Source organism: Pogonomyrmex barbatus, unplaced genomic scaffold (assembly GCF_055798465.1).
Source record: "Pogonomyrmex barbatus isolate J1 unplaced genomic scaffold, ASM5579846v1 scaffold10, whole genome shotgun sequence".
In the NCBI taxonomy this organism is placed as follows: Eukaryota; Metazoa; Arthropoda; class Insecta; order Hymenoptera; family Formicidae; genus Pogonomyrmex; species Pogonomyrmex barbatus.
Genome location: NW_028297099.1, coordinates 7,847,865 through 7,862,924, shown reverse-complemented (window position 1 = coordinate 7,862,924; position 15,060 = coordinate 7,847,865). Strand labels below are relative to the sequence as shown.

Genomic DNA, 15,060 nt, shown 5'->3' with positions numbered 1-15,060 from the left:
GTTCCGATATTCACTGTATCTGAAAATGTATAGTTCGTGTCACGTATATTATAGATTTTCAGTACTGGCTAGTGAATATCGGGACGCAGCCTATATCTAACGACGAGCAATGAACTGAATTTCGTAAAGTGAATATGCGCGCATTTTTGTTACAGTGTACGTGGCATGAACTATAGATAAATGCATATAAATATGTTTAGGAAAAACTATTTTAGATCTAAATCGAAGACAAATGGACGAATCATAATCAAAGAATAGGAGAATACTCGACTATGACTGATCAATTTCTTATGGCTTAAAGCTTAATTCACCTATTGTAGACCGAGATTAATACATAAAAAATGAACCAGTCATAGTCCTCCATTTCTACCCTCATGGTGGAAATGAAAGATTCTGATTGGTTCATTTTTTTATGCATAATGCATTATACAGAAGTATATATGTGCTCCGACCCTTAACATTCAATAAATAAGAATCAAATGATATATTTAATGTTTTTAAATCCAGCTTGATTCAACGCGATGTAAAAGAGTACGAAGAGTACGAACCAGTATGAGCACTTAGCAATGGAATGCGAATTCACATAGGTCTCTTTGCACAGGCCATGTTGTTAGATATACTCCCAATGAAATTAAGCAAGTTTTTTAATTCATCGATTGAGTAATTACATAATGCGCAAATGCTGCTTTTATAGAGCAAAGTTGCATAGAGCAAAGTTTGCGCGTAATGCGATTTATTAATCGATGTATTAAAAAACTCGTCTATTAAATGCAAGAACATAGATTGATGAAATTTGTAGTAGACAAGCATAAACGGTCATAAACATATTGCATATAGACAAAGCATTTATTGCACCATTTCTATATTCGTCCTATTATCGATACAAGCATTTATACTGATTATACTGTGATTCTGGTCGTATTGATTCAAAGACAGTGTTATAAGAAACCATTGAGAAGTGCAGCAAAGAAATCAATCTTAATTTTCTTAATAATTTTCAGATTTATATATCACAAATATGTTAATATTACATAATTTAAAAATTGTTATAATTAAAAGATTATAATTAAAAAAAGAAGATATGCATTATAAGAAATATAATATAAATATGATGCACTACACTAGGAATTTAGATTGATACTTTTATATTTTGTATACGTATCTCTAATCTTTTATGAGAAAATATATGTATTAATTTAAAATAACACTATTTATTATACATTACAGATGATATTATTTACAAATTTGTTTAATTTAAAGTTAAATATAAAAAAGTAAATAATTTTCTAATGCGAGGTGGGTATATGTCCATCCACATAGAAATTTCTAGTTGCTCTAGGTAATTCTAACTCTATGCCATCTAATTCTTTCTTCAGAATTATTTGACAACCTAAAAGAAAAATATAAAAAAGACTTATGTACATGAGGTTTTACACACACACACACACACACACACACACACACACGCGCGCGCGCGTGCATTCTTCAAAATATTAAGCTCTTCTTATTTGCTTTTATGTTGTTGATTCATTAAGAAGCTCTTTTTTTATTTATTTATCTAAGTTATAATGTATTATTTGCAAATTATAATTAATGTACAAAATAAACAAAATCTTTAAAAATGACTAGCGGTAATACTCGTCGATTATTAATTCTTGCAATGAATAAATTTAATATTTAACATCAAAATGACCATTAAAAATAATTTGTATATTGTATGATCATTAAGAAATGATTTGTATGTAAAGAATTAAAAAATGTGAAGAAAATTTATTAGAATGCCATATATAAAGTTCGTTCTTTATAGCTGATTTAATGTTATATTCACTATATTTAAAATAAAATAAATATATGTTTAAGTTTCAACGGTAAAAAATTTTCAGTTCACTTCAAGGCAGTGATAAAAAATACAGATATCATTATGAGATATATCAAAAACAATAATAAATGTTGAATATACCTAGCCTAGAATTTTCTTTCAAAAAAGGTGCTATATCCAAGAGATCATCTTCTTTTTCCACAGGAGCTGGAAGTTTATCTATATAATCAGGATGTACATACACATGACAAGTTGTACATGCTAGACTGGCTTCACATGCTCCTTCCATTTCAATTCCATATTTATGAGCTAGAAAAAGTACATTATCTCCTACTTTTCCTTTTGTTCTAAATTTCTTGCCCGTTTTGTCAATAAAAGTGACATTGACTCTAAAAAGAAAATAGATAATTAAAGGATGTCCAATCAAAAGAATCATAATATAAACATATATAACACAAATCATAATATAGCATTAGACTTATTTTATAACTCTTACAACTCTTTTATAATTCTCAACAATATTATTATTATTATATTGTTATGGTCTTTGTAACTTATCTTATATATTATATCTATGTAACAATACTAACATCATTGTTGGCCAATTAAATATTAAAAGTATATGATTATGCAAGTAATTTTCTTCATATCACATAACGTAAAGATATGCTTAACAGTTTCTCAAATTATTTTGTCTTTTATTATTACTGAAATTTTGAATAATATATGACAATATGAAATATATTCTTAGTTTCAAGAAAAATATTGTCATACAAATATGCAAAGTTTTAATATAAATTATCAATTTTATGCTGCGTTTAAAAAATTTATTTTTAAATTTTATATAAGACTAAAGATATATTTATTTTACCTACGTATTTACATCTGTTTTAGAATCTTGCAATTTGTCTTCCCCATGGGACATATCTACAAAAAATTTATAATATATTATTTAATAAGTTTATATAAGATATTATCCAATAAACAAAACATCAACAACAGATCTGCAGTAGATTCAATCATATATTTTAATAGATATTAAATTTGCATTATACTTGTGCAGAATTTATATGTGCAAATTAACAGTAGAAATCAAACAGATTCTGCCATATCATAATATCTAAATTTTGTTAATTAAATATACCATTTGATTAAAACATTATACTTAAGAAAAGACTATCATTTCAAGATTTAGAAAAAAAACTATTTTTAAGAATTTTTTTGGAATTATGCAGATTTATTTAAAATTATATATATATATATATATAATTTTTGCAAGTAAAAATAATAAAAATTATAAACATGTTTACACAATATCTGTATGCTTCTATAAAATTTAAACATTCTGTGATCTGAGACAAATACAAGTAAATAAGATTATTAATTTACAAATGTTTAGTTAGCGAAACTAAAAGAATTAAAATATATTAACTTTTTCTTTTCATTTTTAAATAAACTGTTTTTCTAATGGTTTTGTAAATATAATTTTCACACACCTTAAAATTATTGAAAAGATTCTTTTTTAAAAGTTTTTTATTTATAATTTTATTCTCAACGATAACTGAACATCTGTAGATTAATAATCTTATTCACTGTTTTGTCTCAAATCATTAAATATCTAGGTTCCATGGCAATCATATAAAACAATATATAAATATGTCATGCGAACATATTTATAACTATTATATCTATTATTTTTATTTGCAAGAAACTCATTAGATAGATAAAATATATATTTATATACAAAACTTAACCATAATTTCCAAAAAAATTCATAAAAATACAATTTTTTTAATCCTTAAAATGATAATCTCTCCTTAAATAATTATAATATGGTCCATTTCTTGCATCTTTCGTTTCCTTTAATTTCTTATATTTTAATAAGAGACCTTTATATTTCTTTGTTGCTGATAACATATATAGCAAAAGTAAATTTTTGCAAAATATGCTTCTAACAAATTTGTTTATCGAATTAGTAATAATAGTTCAACTGATATGAAAGTAGGTATGATATCCTAACCTTCGGATGTATGGATTTTGTGATTAGAGCGTTTAATCAAATAGCTCATTGATGTACACTTCCTCTGTTTCACACAGAATGAATATATCCGTTGTAGCATAAATGTCATTTTGAATATGATACAATATTTCTTATAAAATATTCAAACAAACATTACGGAAGAGGTTAAAATACAAGCATCACAAACCTATGAACCTAAGCTCTCGTACACTGAACGCGACGAGCGACGAGCAATAAGCGATGTCCAATGAGAGCTTTGCATTTAAACATCATATCCAAAAGCAAAGCTCTTATTGGACATCGCTCGTTGCTCGTCGCGTTCAGTGTGCGATAGCCATAAGATATGGGCATCGCACACAAAATGACAAAATGACACAAAGCTAAATATGCATATATAAAATCTATAATATAATATATGTGACATGAACTATATATTTTTAGTGAATATCGGAATGCAGCCTTTGTAAAAAGCACTTGACATATTTATTTTTTTCTTTCGTCATATTTATTTTCACTTTGACAAGTTGTAACAAACAGAGGATGATAAAATATGTGATATTCGAAGGGATATGGATCACGTGATCTATAGTTGCATTTTGATTGGTTTTCAAAGTGAGCCAGCACAAGCCACGCAAGAAAAATAGCACTGGATCTATCACAAAAATCCAGCAGATCAGCCAGCAGACTATACAATTTCCAGCATAATAGCCAGCAAAATAGCCAGCACAGGAGCACGCAAGCAATTCAGCATCCAGAAAAGCACCGGTCGCCGGCTTTAATCAGAATAAAAAAACTAAGGTCGATATTTATAATCAGTTCTTATATTTAAGATTGTCTTAAGATAATATTTTAATCAATAGGATAACTATAAGAGCTTACTTAAGACAATCTTAAATATAAGAACGGAGTATGAATACGAGCCTAAAATCTCTGGAGAATAGGCCCTAATGAAAGCCTACTCGCTACAGTTTTATGCATTTTATGTGCAATGGCCTTAAGGCAGAAAACATAATATGGATAACGCTCGATTAATCTGATTGGATAATGTAAAATAAAATTTTAAAATAAAATTTTTAAAATAAAATTTTCTAATTGGTTGATGCAGTAGAAAATGTTCAAGCATCGGTCGTTATAAATGTGTTCAATTGTACTGTGATCAAACAGTATGTCCAAACGTATACGTAAGAATACCCATATCAGATTAGAGATTGAGATTAGATCAATAAATTGCATTAAATTTACGAGTGATTTTCTTTTTTCTAATTGGTTAAATTAACTTATTTAATTTTTCTATTCAAGTTTATATATATTTATATATGTTTTCATATAAAAAATTTTTTATTCGGTTATTAGCCCTATTACATTTATTTATATTTATTATTTATTTATTATCAAGAGTTTTCTCTACTTTGAAATTTAAAAACTCGATATAGAAAATTTTGCAGATATTATAGTGAATTTTTTCACTTTTATAATTTTCATCTCAAAATACACAATTGATCTAAGTTTAAAAATAAATTGGCAACACTACATACGAGATTTTCAATTTTTCACGCATGACGATTACAATTTAGATTTTAGAAAATCAGTAAGTTTGTATTACTATATAATACTATATTAGTGGTCTGTACGTTGCTTGTACCAATATGGCGGTCATTTGTTAGTAGAGTATTTTTCTTTGGTTTAATGTGCATTTTATAAAAAAAAGCTGCCCTCGGTGCCTTTATATAGCAGCTTTCATGTGTTCTGTGTTTCCACGATTCATGTTTAATGAATCTCAAGTTCTCTTGAAATGTTCTGCACTTGAATAAATCGCGGTTGTGATGCTGTGCGCGAGAAGCGGAGTAGTTGCCCGTCATCAGCCATGTTCATCGAGTGTTTTTTTGTTGTGACAATCCCGTGATATAATATTCTCATGCAACGTGATACTTCGATGAAGCGATCTCGTATACGCGTTACCACATGATTTTTGACAAACAGTTTTCACGTTTCCTTTCTTAATCTGATTTCATCTTGTCTTATTTTGTTTCATTGCATCTCGTTTCATCTAATCTCGCATCTTGTCTTACCTCATCTGGCCTCTGTTCTGCTCTCTTTTTTTTTCTCTTCTCTCCTCTCTTCCTCTCTTTTCTTTCTCTCTGTCCTCTCCTTTCCCCTCTTCTTTTCTCCTCTCCTCTCCTCTCCTCTCTTCTCTCCTCTCCTCTCCTCTCCTCTCCTCTCCTCTCCTCTCCTCTCCTCTCCTCTCCTCTCCTCTCCTCTCCTCTCCTCTCCTCTCCTCTCCTCTCCTCTCCTCTCCTCTCCTCTCCTCTCCTCTCCTCTCCTCTCCTCTCCTCTCCTCTCCTCTCCTCTCCTCTCCTCTCCTCTCCTCTCCTCTCCTCTCCTCTCCTCTCCTCTCCTCTCCTCTCCTCTCCTCTCCTCTCCTCTCCTCTCCTCTCCTCTCCTCTCCTCTCCTCTCTCTCTCTCCTCTCCTCTCCTCTCCTCTCTCCTCTCCTCTCCTCTCCTCTCCTCTCCTCTCCTCTCCTCTCTTCTCTCCTCCTCTCCTCCTCTCCTCCTCCTCTCCTCCTCCTCTCCTCCTCCTCTCCTCCTCCTCTCCTCCTCTCCTCCTCTCCTCCTCTCCTCCTCTCCTCCTCTCCTCCTCTCCTCCTCTCCTCCTCTCCTCCTCTCCTCCTCTCCTCCTCTCCTCCTCTCCTCCTCTCCTCCTCTCCTCCTCTCCTCCTCTCCTCCTCTCCTCCTCTCCTCCTCTCCTCCTCTCCTCCTCTCCTCTCCTCTCCTCTCCTCTCCTCTCCTCTCCTCTCCTCTCCTCTTCTCTCCTCTCCTCTCCTCTCCTCTCCTCTCCTCTCCTCTCCTCTCCTCTCCTCTCCTCTCCTCTCCTCTCCTCCCCTCTCCTCTCCTCTCCTCTCCTCTCCACTCCTCTCCTCTCCTCTCCTCTTCTTTCCTTTCATTTTATCTTATCTCATCTCATCTCATCTGATCTCATCTCATTTCATCTCATCTCGTTTCATCTCATCTCATTTCATCTCATCTCATCTCATCTCATCTCATCTCATCTCATCTCATCTCATCTCATCTCATCTCATCTCAATCTCATCTCAATCTCATCTCAATCTCATCTCATCTTGTCCCGTCCCATCCCGCCCTGTTCCGTCTCGTTCCGTTCTGCTCGTCCCGCCTCGTCTCGTTTCGTCTCATTTCGTCCCTTTTCGTTTCTTCTCGTCTCTCTTCGTCTCATCTTTTCTCGTCCCGTTGAAGATTCCCATTTGCTTTCGATTGCTGCTATTAAGTAAAAATTAAATGAAAGGTAATTACACTGCATATACCTATTATTTTATAATTAAATTTTGTTATTTATATATCTAATGTTTTACCAATTTCATGTATCTTGATCGTGCTTATCCATTTCGACTTCTTAAATTTTATCATTATTACAGGTTCAAATTTGCATATCTTTTTTGCTATCAATGTTTTCGTTTTTTATAGCTTTAAATATTATTCTTATAATCTTAAAAGTGTTTAATGTAATTTTTATATTTTTAAATATTGTGTTTTCTTGGGTTGGAATATCTACTAAATAACCTAAATCAAAGGTAGCCAACTCGCGTATGTGTACTAATGTGTACTATTATTGACATGCTTAAAAAAACATGCTATCAGAAAAAATATTAAATAAAAAATAATAAACTTTGTTAAACAAACGAAATCTTTTATGTTCTTTCAATACAAAATAAGAAAGTATAAGTAAAATTTCAGTATTTTTTGCTTAATTCTATAATAGAGTGATATGTCACAGAACAAACATCTACAATAGCATGCTAGATAAAAAAGTTGGCTGGTCTAGATCATTATTTTTTTTTATTTATATATTTTTAATAGTATACTTTTCTTCTGTATACTTATACTTTCTGTACACTTTTATAAAGAAAGAATAATATATATTATCTTAATAAATATAATAATGAATTTATTTTAACAGCTGATATAACTTGATATCTTGCTAATGAATTGATACTTTGTGATATTACGTTTCGATATTAATTATGTGATATTATAAATATAAGGCATAAATAGGTTTTATATAAAAGTAAAAACAATTTCTTAAACATATTGCATATTTCTATGATAATCTTGATATAGTTAAAGCTCTTGCAGTATAGTAAGTCATTTAAGAAATGATGAGCCAGTAAGAAATGATAAGTTGAAAAGACAATAAATTAATATCTAAAATATCCATTGATGTTGAAAATTTGATTGATTAGACTTTTTTGTATTATTTAAAGGACTGTAAGACATTTATTTAAAATGTTTATGAAACATTTCTATAAGATGCTTATAAAACATTTATTAGATATCTATAAGATACTTATTTAGATGATTATATACGGTTATATCTCGCCTATTAATTTTTCATGAATATTATAAAAGATAAATAGTTTAAAATATTGCCCATTTGTGTTTTATAATTAAAACAAATCCGCTGCACAATTATATAATTAGCTGTAACTATATGATCTATAATGTAACTATATGATCATCATCTTTTCTTCTTCTTTTTCTATATCTTATACTTATCGATCATTAAATAAATATAAAGTAATAGAAACCTATCAACTCTACGTTAATTATAACTGTTTTAATAAAAAATATATACCATTGTGTAATTGAATCAATTTTGAGTATATTTGAATATATTTGAATATATTTGGTTTTTAGCATTTTTGATTATTCCCATATATTTCTTAAAATATTGACATGTTGACATGATTAATAGAAAGGAAAACACAAAAGTGGACACACATTCGAAATACAGTTTGTTGCAAAAGATAATTTTTCTGGATATATCTATATTAAGAATCTCAAATGTTCAGCTTCAGACGCTTTAGTTTTTTCAACAATTAACAATAGCAATATGTTGAAGTTTGGATCGATTAATCACTTGACAGAATGATAGAAAAAGAAAGATGTAAAAAGTTACATATTATAATGTTTCAAGATTGATAATTTTTATAAAAATAAATTTTTTAAATATGAATTATATGTATATGCTATGTATAAAAAAAAATCAATTTTGAAAACTATTGATCTTGGATTATAATATTTTTTTTCTTCTCTCTTTCAGATCTTGCCAAGTTAATAGATCCAACCAAAAATTTTATTTTAATTTTTTAAAAAGTGTCTGAAACTAAGATTTGTAATTCTGACAAAAATCGGAGTGTAAATGGGTGTGAGGAAAATACACTACAAAAGCATAAATAAAACTTCTATAAAGCGTAAATAAACAAAGAGAGAACAGCAAAATATAAGAGAGATATTTATCATTTCAAAATAGCTTCTTTTATCTTTTGATGTATTTATGTTTCTTATCTAAATTTTGTTTATGTTTCTATTGTTCTTTTCTTACATTTGACTTATGCCACAAACCAATTGATGAACTTTAAGAGCTGGGGCACATAAAAAAACTTTAGCAGCGAATCAGCCAATTACAGTTGAGAATGTAAGACAGTAATATAAGCAGTAGTAAATCCATAATGTTGATTTCCTTACTTTAATGCTATTCTACAATAAGCCATAAGTGATAGATTATAAGTCAGAAAATAAGAATTGATCATCAATTCCAATACCATAGTCGGGTATTCTTATTATATTTAATCTGTGATTGATTAATTCTTATTTTTTGACTTATGATCTATTATTAATAGCTTATTGTAGAAAGCCTATAAGTGCCATTCTATAATAAGCCATAAGTGATAGATCATAAGTAAGAAAATAAGAATTGGCCAATCATAGTCAAGTATGCTTATTATATTCAATCTGTGATTGGTCAATTCTTAGCTTCAGATTCATGACCTGTTACAGCTTATTATATAGAATTATATAGAATGGATCCTTAAGCTTTACTGCTTAAGTTTTTTTATGTGCTAGGGCCTTAAATGCTTCCCATTTAAAAACTAGTCTTGACGTTTTGAAATTTTTGAATATGCTCTTTGTATGATAAGCCAAAAATGTTTTATAACATGTATTATTTCTTAAATCACTTAATAATGGATGTACTAAAGTACAATACAATATATATTATTATATATTCCACGAAGAAAATGAAATTTGGTAATAGGTGTGTGTGTGTGTGTGTGTGTGTGTGTGTGTGTGTGTGTGTGTGTGTGTGTGTGTGTGTGTGTGTGTGTGTGTGTGTGTGTGTGTGTGTGTGTGTGTGTGTGTGTGTGTGTGTGTGTGTGTGTGTGTGTGTTTTGCGTTTATCCCCAGGTGGGGAAAGAGGTGCCTTCAACTCGACCACCGAGTTATGTAGCATAGATTGGTAATCAGATTTTGAAGAAAAGGTTATATAAAATTTTGGATTTAATTATGTACTTTGTATGAAAATGTGTATATAATTATGTGTCGAGAATGTTATGTGTTAAAAATTTAGTTCGAAGAACTAATTTTGTTTCATAAAATATATAGACATTTTTAAAATGTTTTTTATCATACGAGAAACTACTATGACAGATCGGTAGCAACAGAGGTGAGGACGGGGTGGAGTTTGAAGGAGGGATGAATGGAACGGCGGCGCTACGACGCAGCGTCGGGGCTGGTGCAGGCGCCATCAGTGGTGGAGCCATCGAACCAGCACCCATCGCCACTCTGGTCGTATACAAAGACGACGCTGGGTTTGGAATGAAAGTTTCTGGCGATAATCCAGTCTACGTTCAATCTGTAAAGGAAGGTTCGCATTAAAGTTTCATATTTGCATCAACAGAATCAAAATTTTAAGAATTTAGAAGTCACATCAGATATTACAATTTTGTGAAAAATTTTAGGAAACACTGCATATTTTTAATATAGATATACATTAGCGCGCGCGCACAAACACGCACATATGCACACCTGTACATTTACTATGTACACTCCCATTTCACACACATACACACACACACACACACATACACAAATTTTTCTCTTTTTCATAAATTATATTAGTTTGCATTTTTTTTTCCTCCAAATTTATGTATTATATCATAATTTAAAAATTATAAAGTTTGTAAAATAATACAAAAAGTGAACATTATAAAAACATGTTTATTTTTTGTAAAAACATGTTTATTCTAAAAACATGCAATAAAAAATATATAATGCATATTTTATTGTATACTTTCTTGCATATAAAAGAGATATGATTGTAAATTCTGATTCTTTCAGAATAAGAAATTAAAGGATTATAAATAAAAGTAAAAAGCGGCGATGAGACAAATTTTGAGATACTTGTTTATAGTCTTCAAAAAGATATATACAATTTTATAATATGTAAATTTTACATGCACAATTATATAACTTTGGTATATTATTTTATAAATATTGTAACCTGTTATAATATGTTATTTGGAGTTCTAATGTAATGGTGTATAAATTAAAAGCCAAATTTATTTTTAATATCCAAAAAACTGAAACCTCTAGTTTTATTTCAAGATTAGGAGAAAAATTTTGTTGTCTTTATTATTATTAATATTCTTACAAAAATGATTCATGTTATAGGTGGCGCAGCAGCAAGAGCTGGTCTTCATGCAGGTGATAAAATAATCAAGGTAAATACGTGAGCACTAATAATATTTATTAGAAAAAATAGAAACTAGAGTATGAATATATAGATATAGATATAATAGATCTAGAGTATGAATTTCTTTTTATATATGAATATATTATATAATATATTACATGTTTTTTATTGTTATATAATTTTATATTTACCAGAAAAATTTTATTTTATATGTTAGAACAATTCACTATGCATAATAGCACATATGGTGTTTTTATCTTATGTTTATACTATCTAAGTTATAATGTATTATCGGCTAATTTTACATTTTATAAATTTAACGCTGCATCGTGAATTTATTAAAATAATGGTATATAATTAGCAATATAAGTAATTGTTCTGAATTTTTAGATATAAATTCAATAAAAAATAAAATTAGATAGATCTAGTCTATTGAGTAATGTTCTTTCTGAATTGTTAATTTTTTTATATTTGTCTCTAAATTTAACATAATATTTCTTAATATAACTAAATTTTTGTGTAATAAAACTGTTATAATTATAATTTTGATAACTTGTACATTTCAAATCTTTATTTTAAATTAATAAACAAATACAAAACTTTTTTGATATTACAATTATCACATACAGTACAAATTTTTATAATCTTTTATTATGTAGTTTATTTTCTATCTTCTTTTTGTGTTGAATTTTGATTGCTTTATATTTGTTGCATATGTTTAGTCAAATAACAAATGGATTAGTGAGAAAACAGAAAAGAATAATGAAAACCAGAAAAATATATAAAAAATACGGAAAGAATTAGGATATAGAATATCTAATTTTAATAAAAAGTCATATTTTAAATTTGTATAAAGAAATGTCTTAAGAAATTTAGGGTTTTAAGAGGGATATGTTATAGTGTGATTCGAAAGCCATTTCAAGATAACATGATCACATTTTTAAAAATAGACTTAAGTGAATTTTTTACAGAACTTTTTCTGCAGTCACTTTGTATGTGTTAACATTAAGGTAAAGTTATAAAAATCAATTTATGAGGTATTTTAACATATTTTGACATGAAATACAAAGTATCTCATAATTTATTTATTTTTTGATAATTATGGCTCAATATTTTTATAAAATAATAAAATAAATTAATTAGTATAAGAAAAACATATTAAAAAAAAAATATATATATATAATTGCATATTGTTACAATTGAAAATTGTATTGATAATATTTTTTAGGGCAGTTATGCTTTTTTTTATGCTTATTGATTTGTTTTATTATTCTGTGTATAAAAATGAAACTACGTTTATATATTTTAAATTATTAATTAATAATTATTAATACTTGATGAGATATTTTATATTTTATACCAAAATATGCTAGAATGAAATACAAAATAGATTTGTAAATTATTCTTTGATAAAAATATCAAGTATTTATTTTAATACTTTTATATTTAAAATAACTGGAAAAATCATATAAGTAAAAAAAATAAATTATAATTTTATTTTAAAAAATGACATTCTCTTTCATACGACTTTCAAATTAATTCAAAGCTATTTAAAGAAATCAGCTATCCAAATCAATAACACTATTATATGTACCATATGTACCATACCGATAACACTATCATATGTTTTTATTATAAACCTAAAATTTTTATCTGAGATATTTTTTTATACTTTAGACGTCAACTTTAAACGATATAGAGGTCTCTATATAATACTAGGCAATAGAACATGGAATCAAAACTGTGTTTACAGACATAGAAAGAGATAAGAAGATAGGTCAACTCACGTAGATATTTAAAAACTTTATATATATTTTGTTTTATTTATATAAAAAATAGAAACTATAATAATTATTTATTATAATTCGTGTTCTCTTTTATCGATAAAAGTCTAAATATATCTTATAATCAATCAGAAGACTATAAGCTATCTTTAGAAGCACTTTTATCAATAAAAGAGAGTTCAGAATATGTGCTTTATATGGGCTTTATATATCATCAATGTTATGCGATGTTTATATACAATGTTACATGCAATGTTACAGATTGCAATACATTGAGTATGTCCCCAAGTTAGTACGAAGACTACTTATATTACTGTTTTTCAGGTTTTTATTGGATAAAATTTACCTATAAGAAAATAAACGAAAAAATAGTAGAAAAATTGCTCATATATATATATATTTTTGTTTTAAATGTGCCAAAATAGATCAAAAAAATTTTGCAATATGTTTTGTCTAGTACTATATATCGACTATTTTCATATTAACACTCAAAATATCTATAGCTTTTTATTTTTTAATAAAATATTTTATAAAAAATGTTACATTAAATATTGCATTTCTTTTTATATTGAAGGTGAATGGAGTCAATGTGATGCAATCTACACACACTGATGTAGTTCAACTCATAAAATGTAAGTATTTTTATTTTTCTAATCTGTATATTTTATGGAGTTAGACCACTGTATACACTGAAAAATAAAAATATTTTACCAAAATTTTTTTAACCAAAAATAATAAGAGCAATGTGAATTACCCAATGAAAAAAAATAATTAAAAAATTGAATTTATTAGAAGATTAAGTCTCTTAAATATAAATTTATAAATTTATAAATTAAAAATTATAAATATAAATTTTATTTAATATATTAATATATTTAATATATTTAATATATTATTTAATATTGTTTAATAGGAATATTCTATTGATGTTATATGTTTTTGAAATATTATGGAAAAAAAAGAAAAAATGGATGTTTGTATGATTATACGACCATTCCTTTTTTTCAATATTCCTTATTTCACTTCCGTAGACATTTTCATAATATTCTTCGGATATATAGCATCAATAGAATATCTTTATAATATTAAAAAATATTAAATTCAAAATAAAACATTAAATAAAATTTATGATATATTTATGATTTATGATTTATGAATTTTTTCTTGATTATTTTGATTTAATTAAAATTTTGTATATAAGAAATAATTAGAAATAATTATTATTTTAATTGGCAATGATAGGGCATATAAGGATCGGGATTGTAGACGGTGCGCAAAACGTACATTTTCAATTTTAACAGTTTATTAATAAAAAATTTTAAACGTTTTGACTCAAATTTAAGTCATCTTTAGTGATATAATAAAGTGGTATAATAAAGTAAAGATATATTTCTGTGTCCAATCGATGAGCTCACCATAAAAGATAAAGATGGTATGTCAATCATGTCGACTAAATGAAATTATTAATTAATAAATTTTAAATGTGAGATAGCACACATATATCTATCATCTATTTATGTGAAATAAAAGAAAGAATAATTATAAAATGGTTGTTACTCATCAAATGGATACAGTTCACAGTAAAAGACGTAAAAAACGTCCAATTGTAGCGTGGTTTATTCTGTTCTCTTGGATATTTTTGTACACAAAAATATTTCGGAAATTCAGTACTTTAATTTTTTGCGATACTCTGTATGTAATATTATTTCGTAAATATTAAATTTCTGAAATATTTTTGTGTTATATTATAGCAATAAGTTAGCATCAAATTCTGGTATATTTGTTCTTTACGACACATCTATTTTTTATTATGGGGGATTCAGCTTAATGACAAGCTGGCCCCCCAAATTTGAACGCAATTTCCTACTAAACAGCTGGAGCAACAGAATTCAGA

At 27.8% G+C, this 15,060-nt stretch overlaps 2 protein-coding genes across 4 annotated transcripts in view; one reads left to right on the top strand and one right to left on the bottom strand.

The window, feature by feature from the left end:
* Positions 1-982: 982 nt before the first annotated feature.
* Positions 983-4,070, bottom strand: Fdx1 (Adrenodoxin-like protein 1, mitochondrial Ferredoxin 1). Its single transcript, XM_011637942.3, has 4 exons — positions 3,840-4,070; positions 2,695-2,746; positions 1,961-2,208; positions 983-1,390 (listed from the first exon to the last, which is right to left on the bottom strand). The coding sequence occupies exons 1-4, from the start codon at positions 3,946-3,948 to the stop codon at positions 1,287-1,289; spliced, it is 513 nt and encodes a 170-aa protein (XP_011636244.1). The 5' UTR covers positions 3,949-4,070; the 3' UTR covers positions 983-1,286.
* A 2,648-nt stretch (positions 4,071-6,718) lies between these two features.
* RhoGEF2 (Rho guanine nucleotide exchange factor 2) overlaps positions 6,719-15,060 on the top strand; it is a 42,780-nt gene continuing 34,438 nt past the window's right edge. For 2 of the 3 annotated variants that reach the window (XM_089070733.1, XM_089070732.1), the window contains exons 1-4: positions 6,719-7,137; positions 10,338-10,554; positions 11,361-11,410; positions 13,741-13,798. In XM_089070733.1, coding sequence (XP_088926859.1) covers positions 10,383-10,554; positions 11,361-11,410; positions 13,741-13,798 — 280 coding nt within the window. In that variant the 5' untranslated portion in view covers positions 6,719-7,137; positions 10,338-10,382. Of the gene's footprint in view, positions 7,138-10,337; positions 10,555-11,360; positions 11,411-13,423; positions 13,455-13,740; positions 13,799-15,060 lie in introns of those variants that run through there. The other variant, XM_089070734.1, reaches the window with a different exon arrangement.

Excerpts from the sequence above, each read along its gene's own strand:
- Fdx1 (XM_011637942.3), bottom strand. The coding sequence starts at position 3,948 with ATGACATTTATGCTACAACGGATATATTCATTCTGTGTGAAACAGAGG. Across the intron at positions 2,747-3,839 it reads CAAAATCCATACATCCGAAG|ATATGTCCCATGGGGAAGAC; the intron begins GTTAGGATATCA and ends AATTTTTTGTAG. Across the intron at positions 1,391-1,960 it reads GAAAGAAAATTCTAGGCTAG|GTTGTCAAATAATTCTGAAG; the intron begins GTATATTCAACA and ends TTTTTCTTTTAG.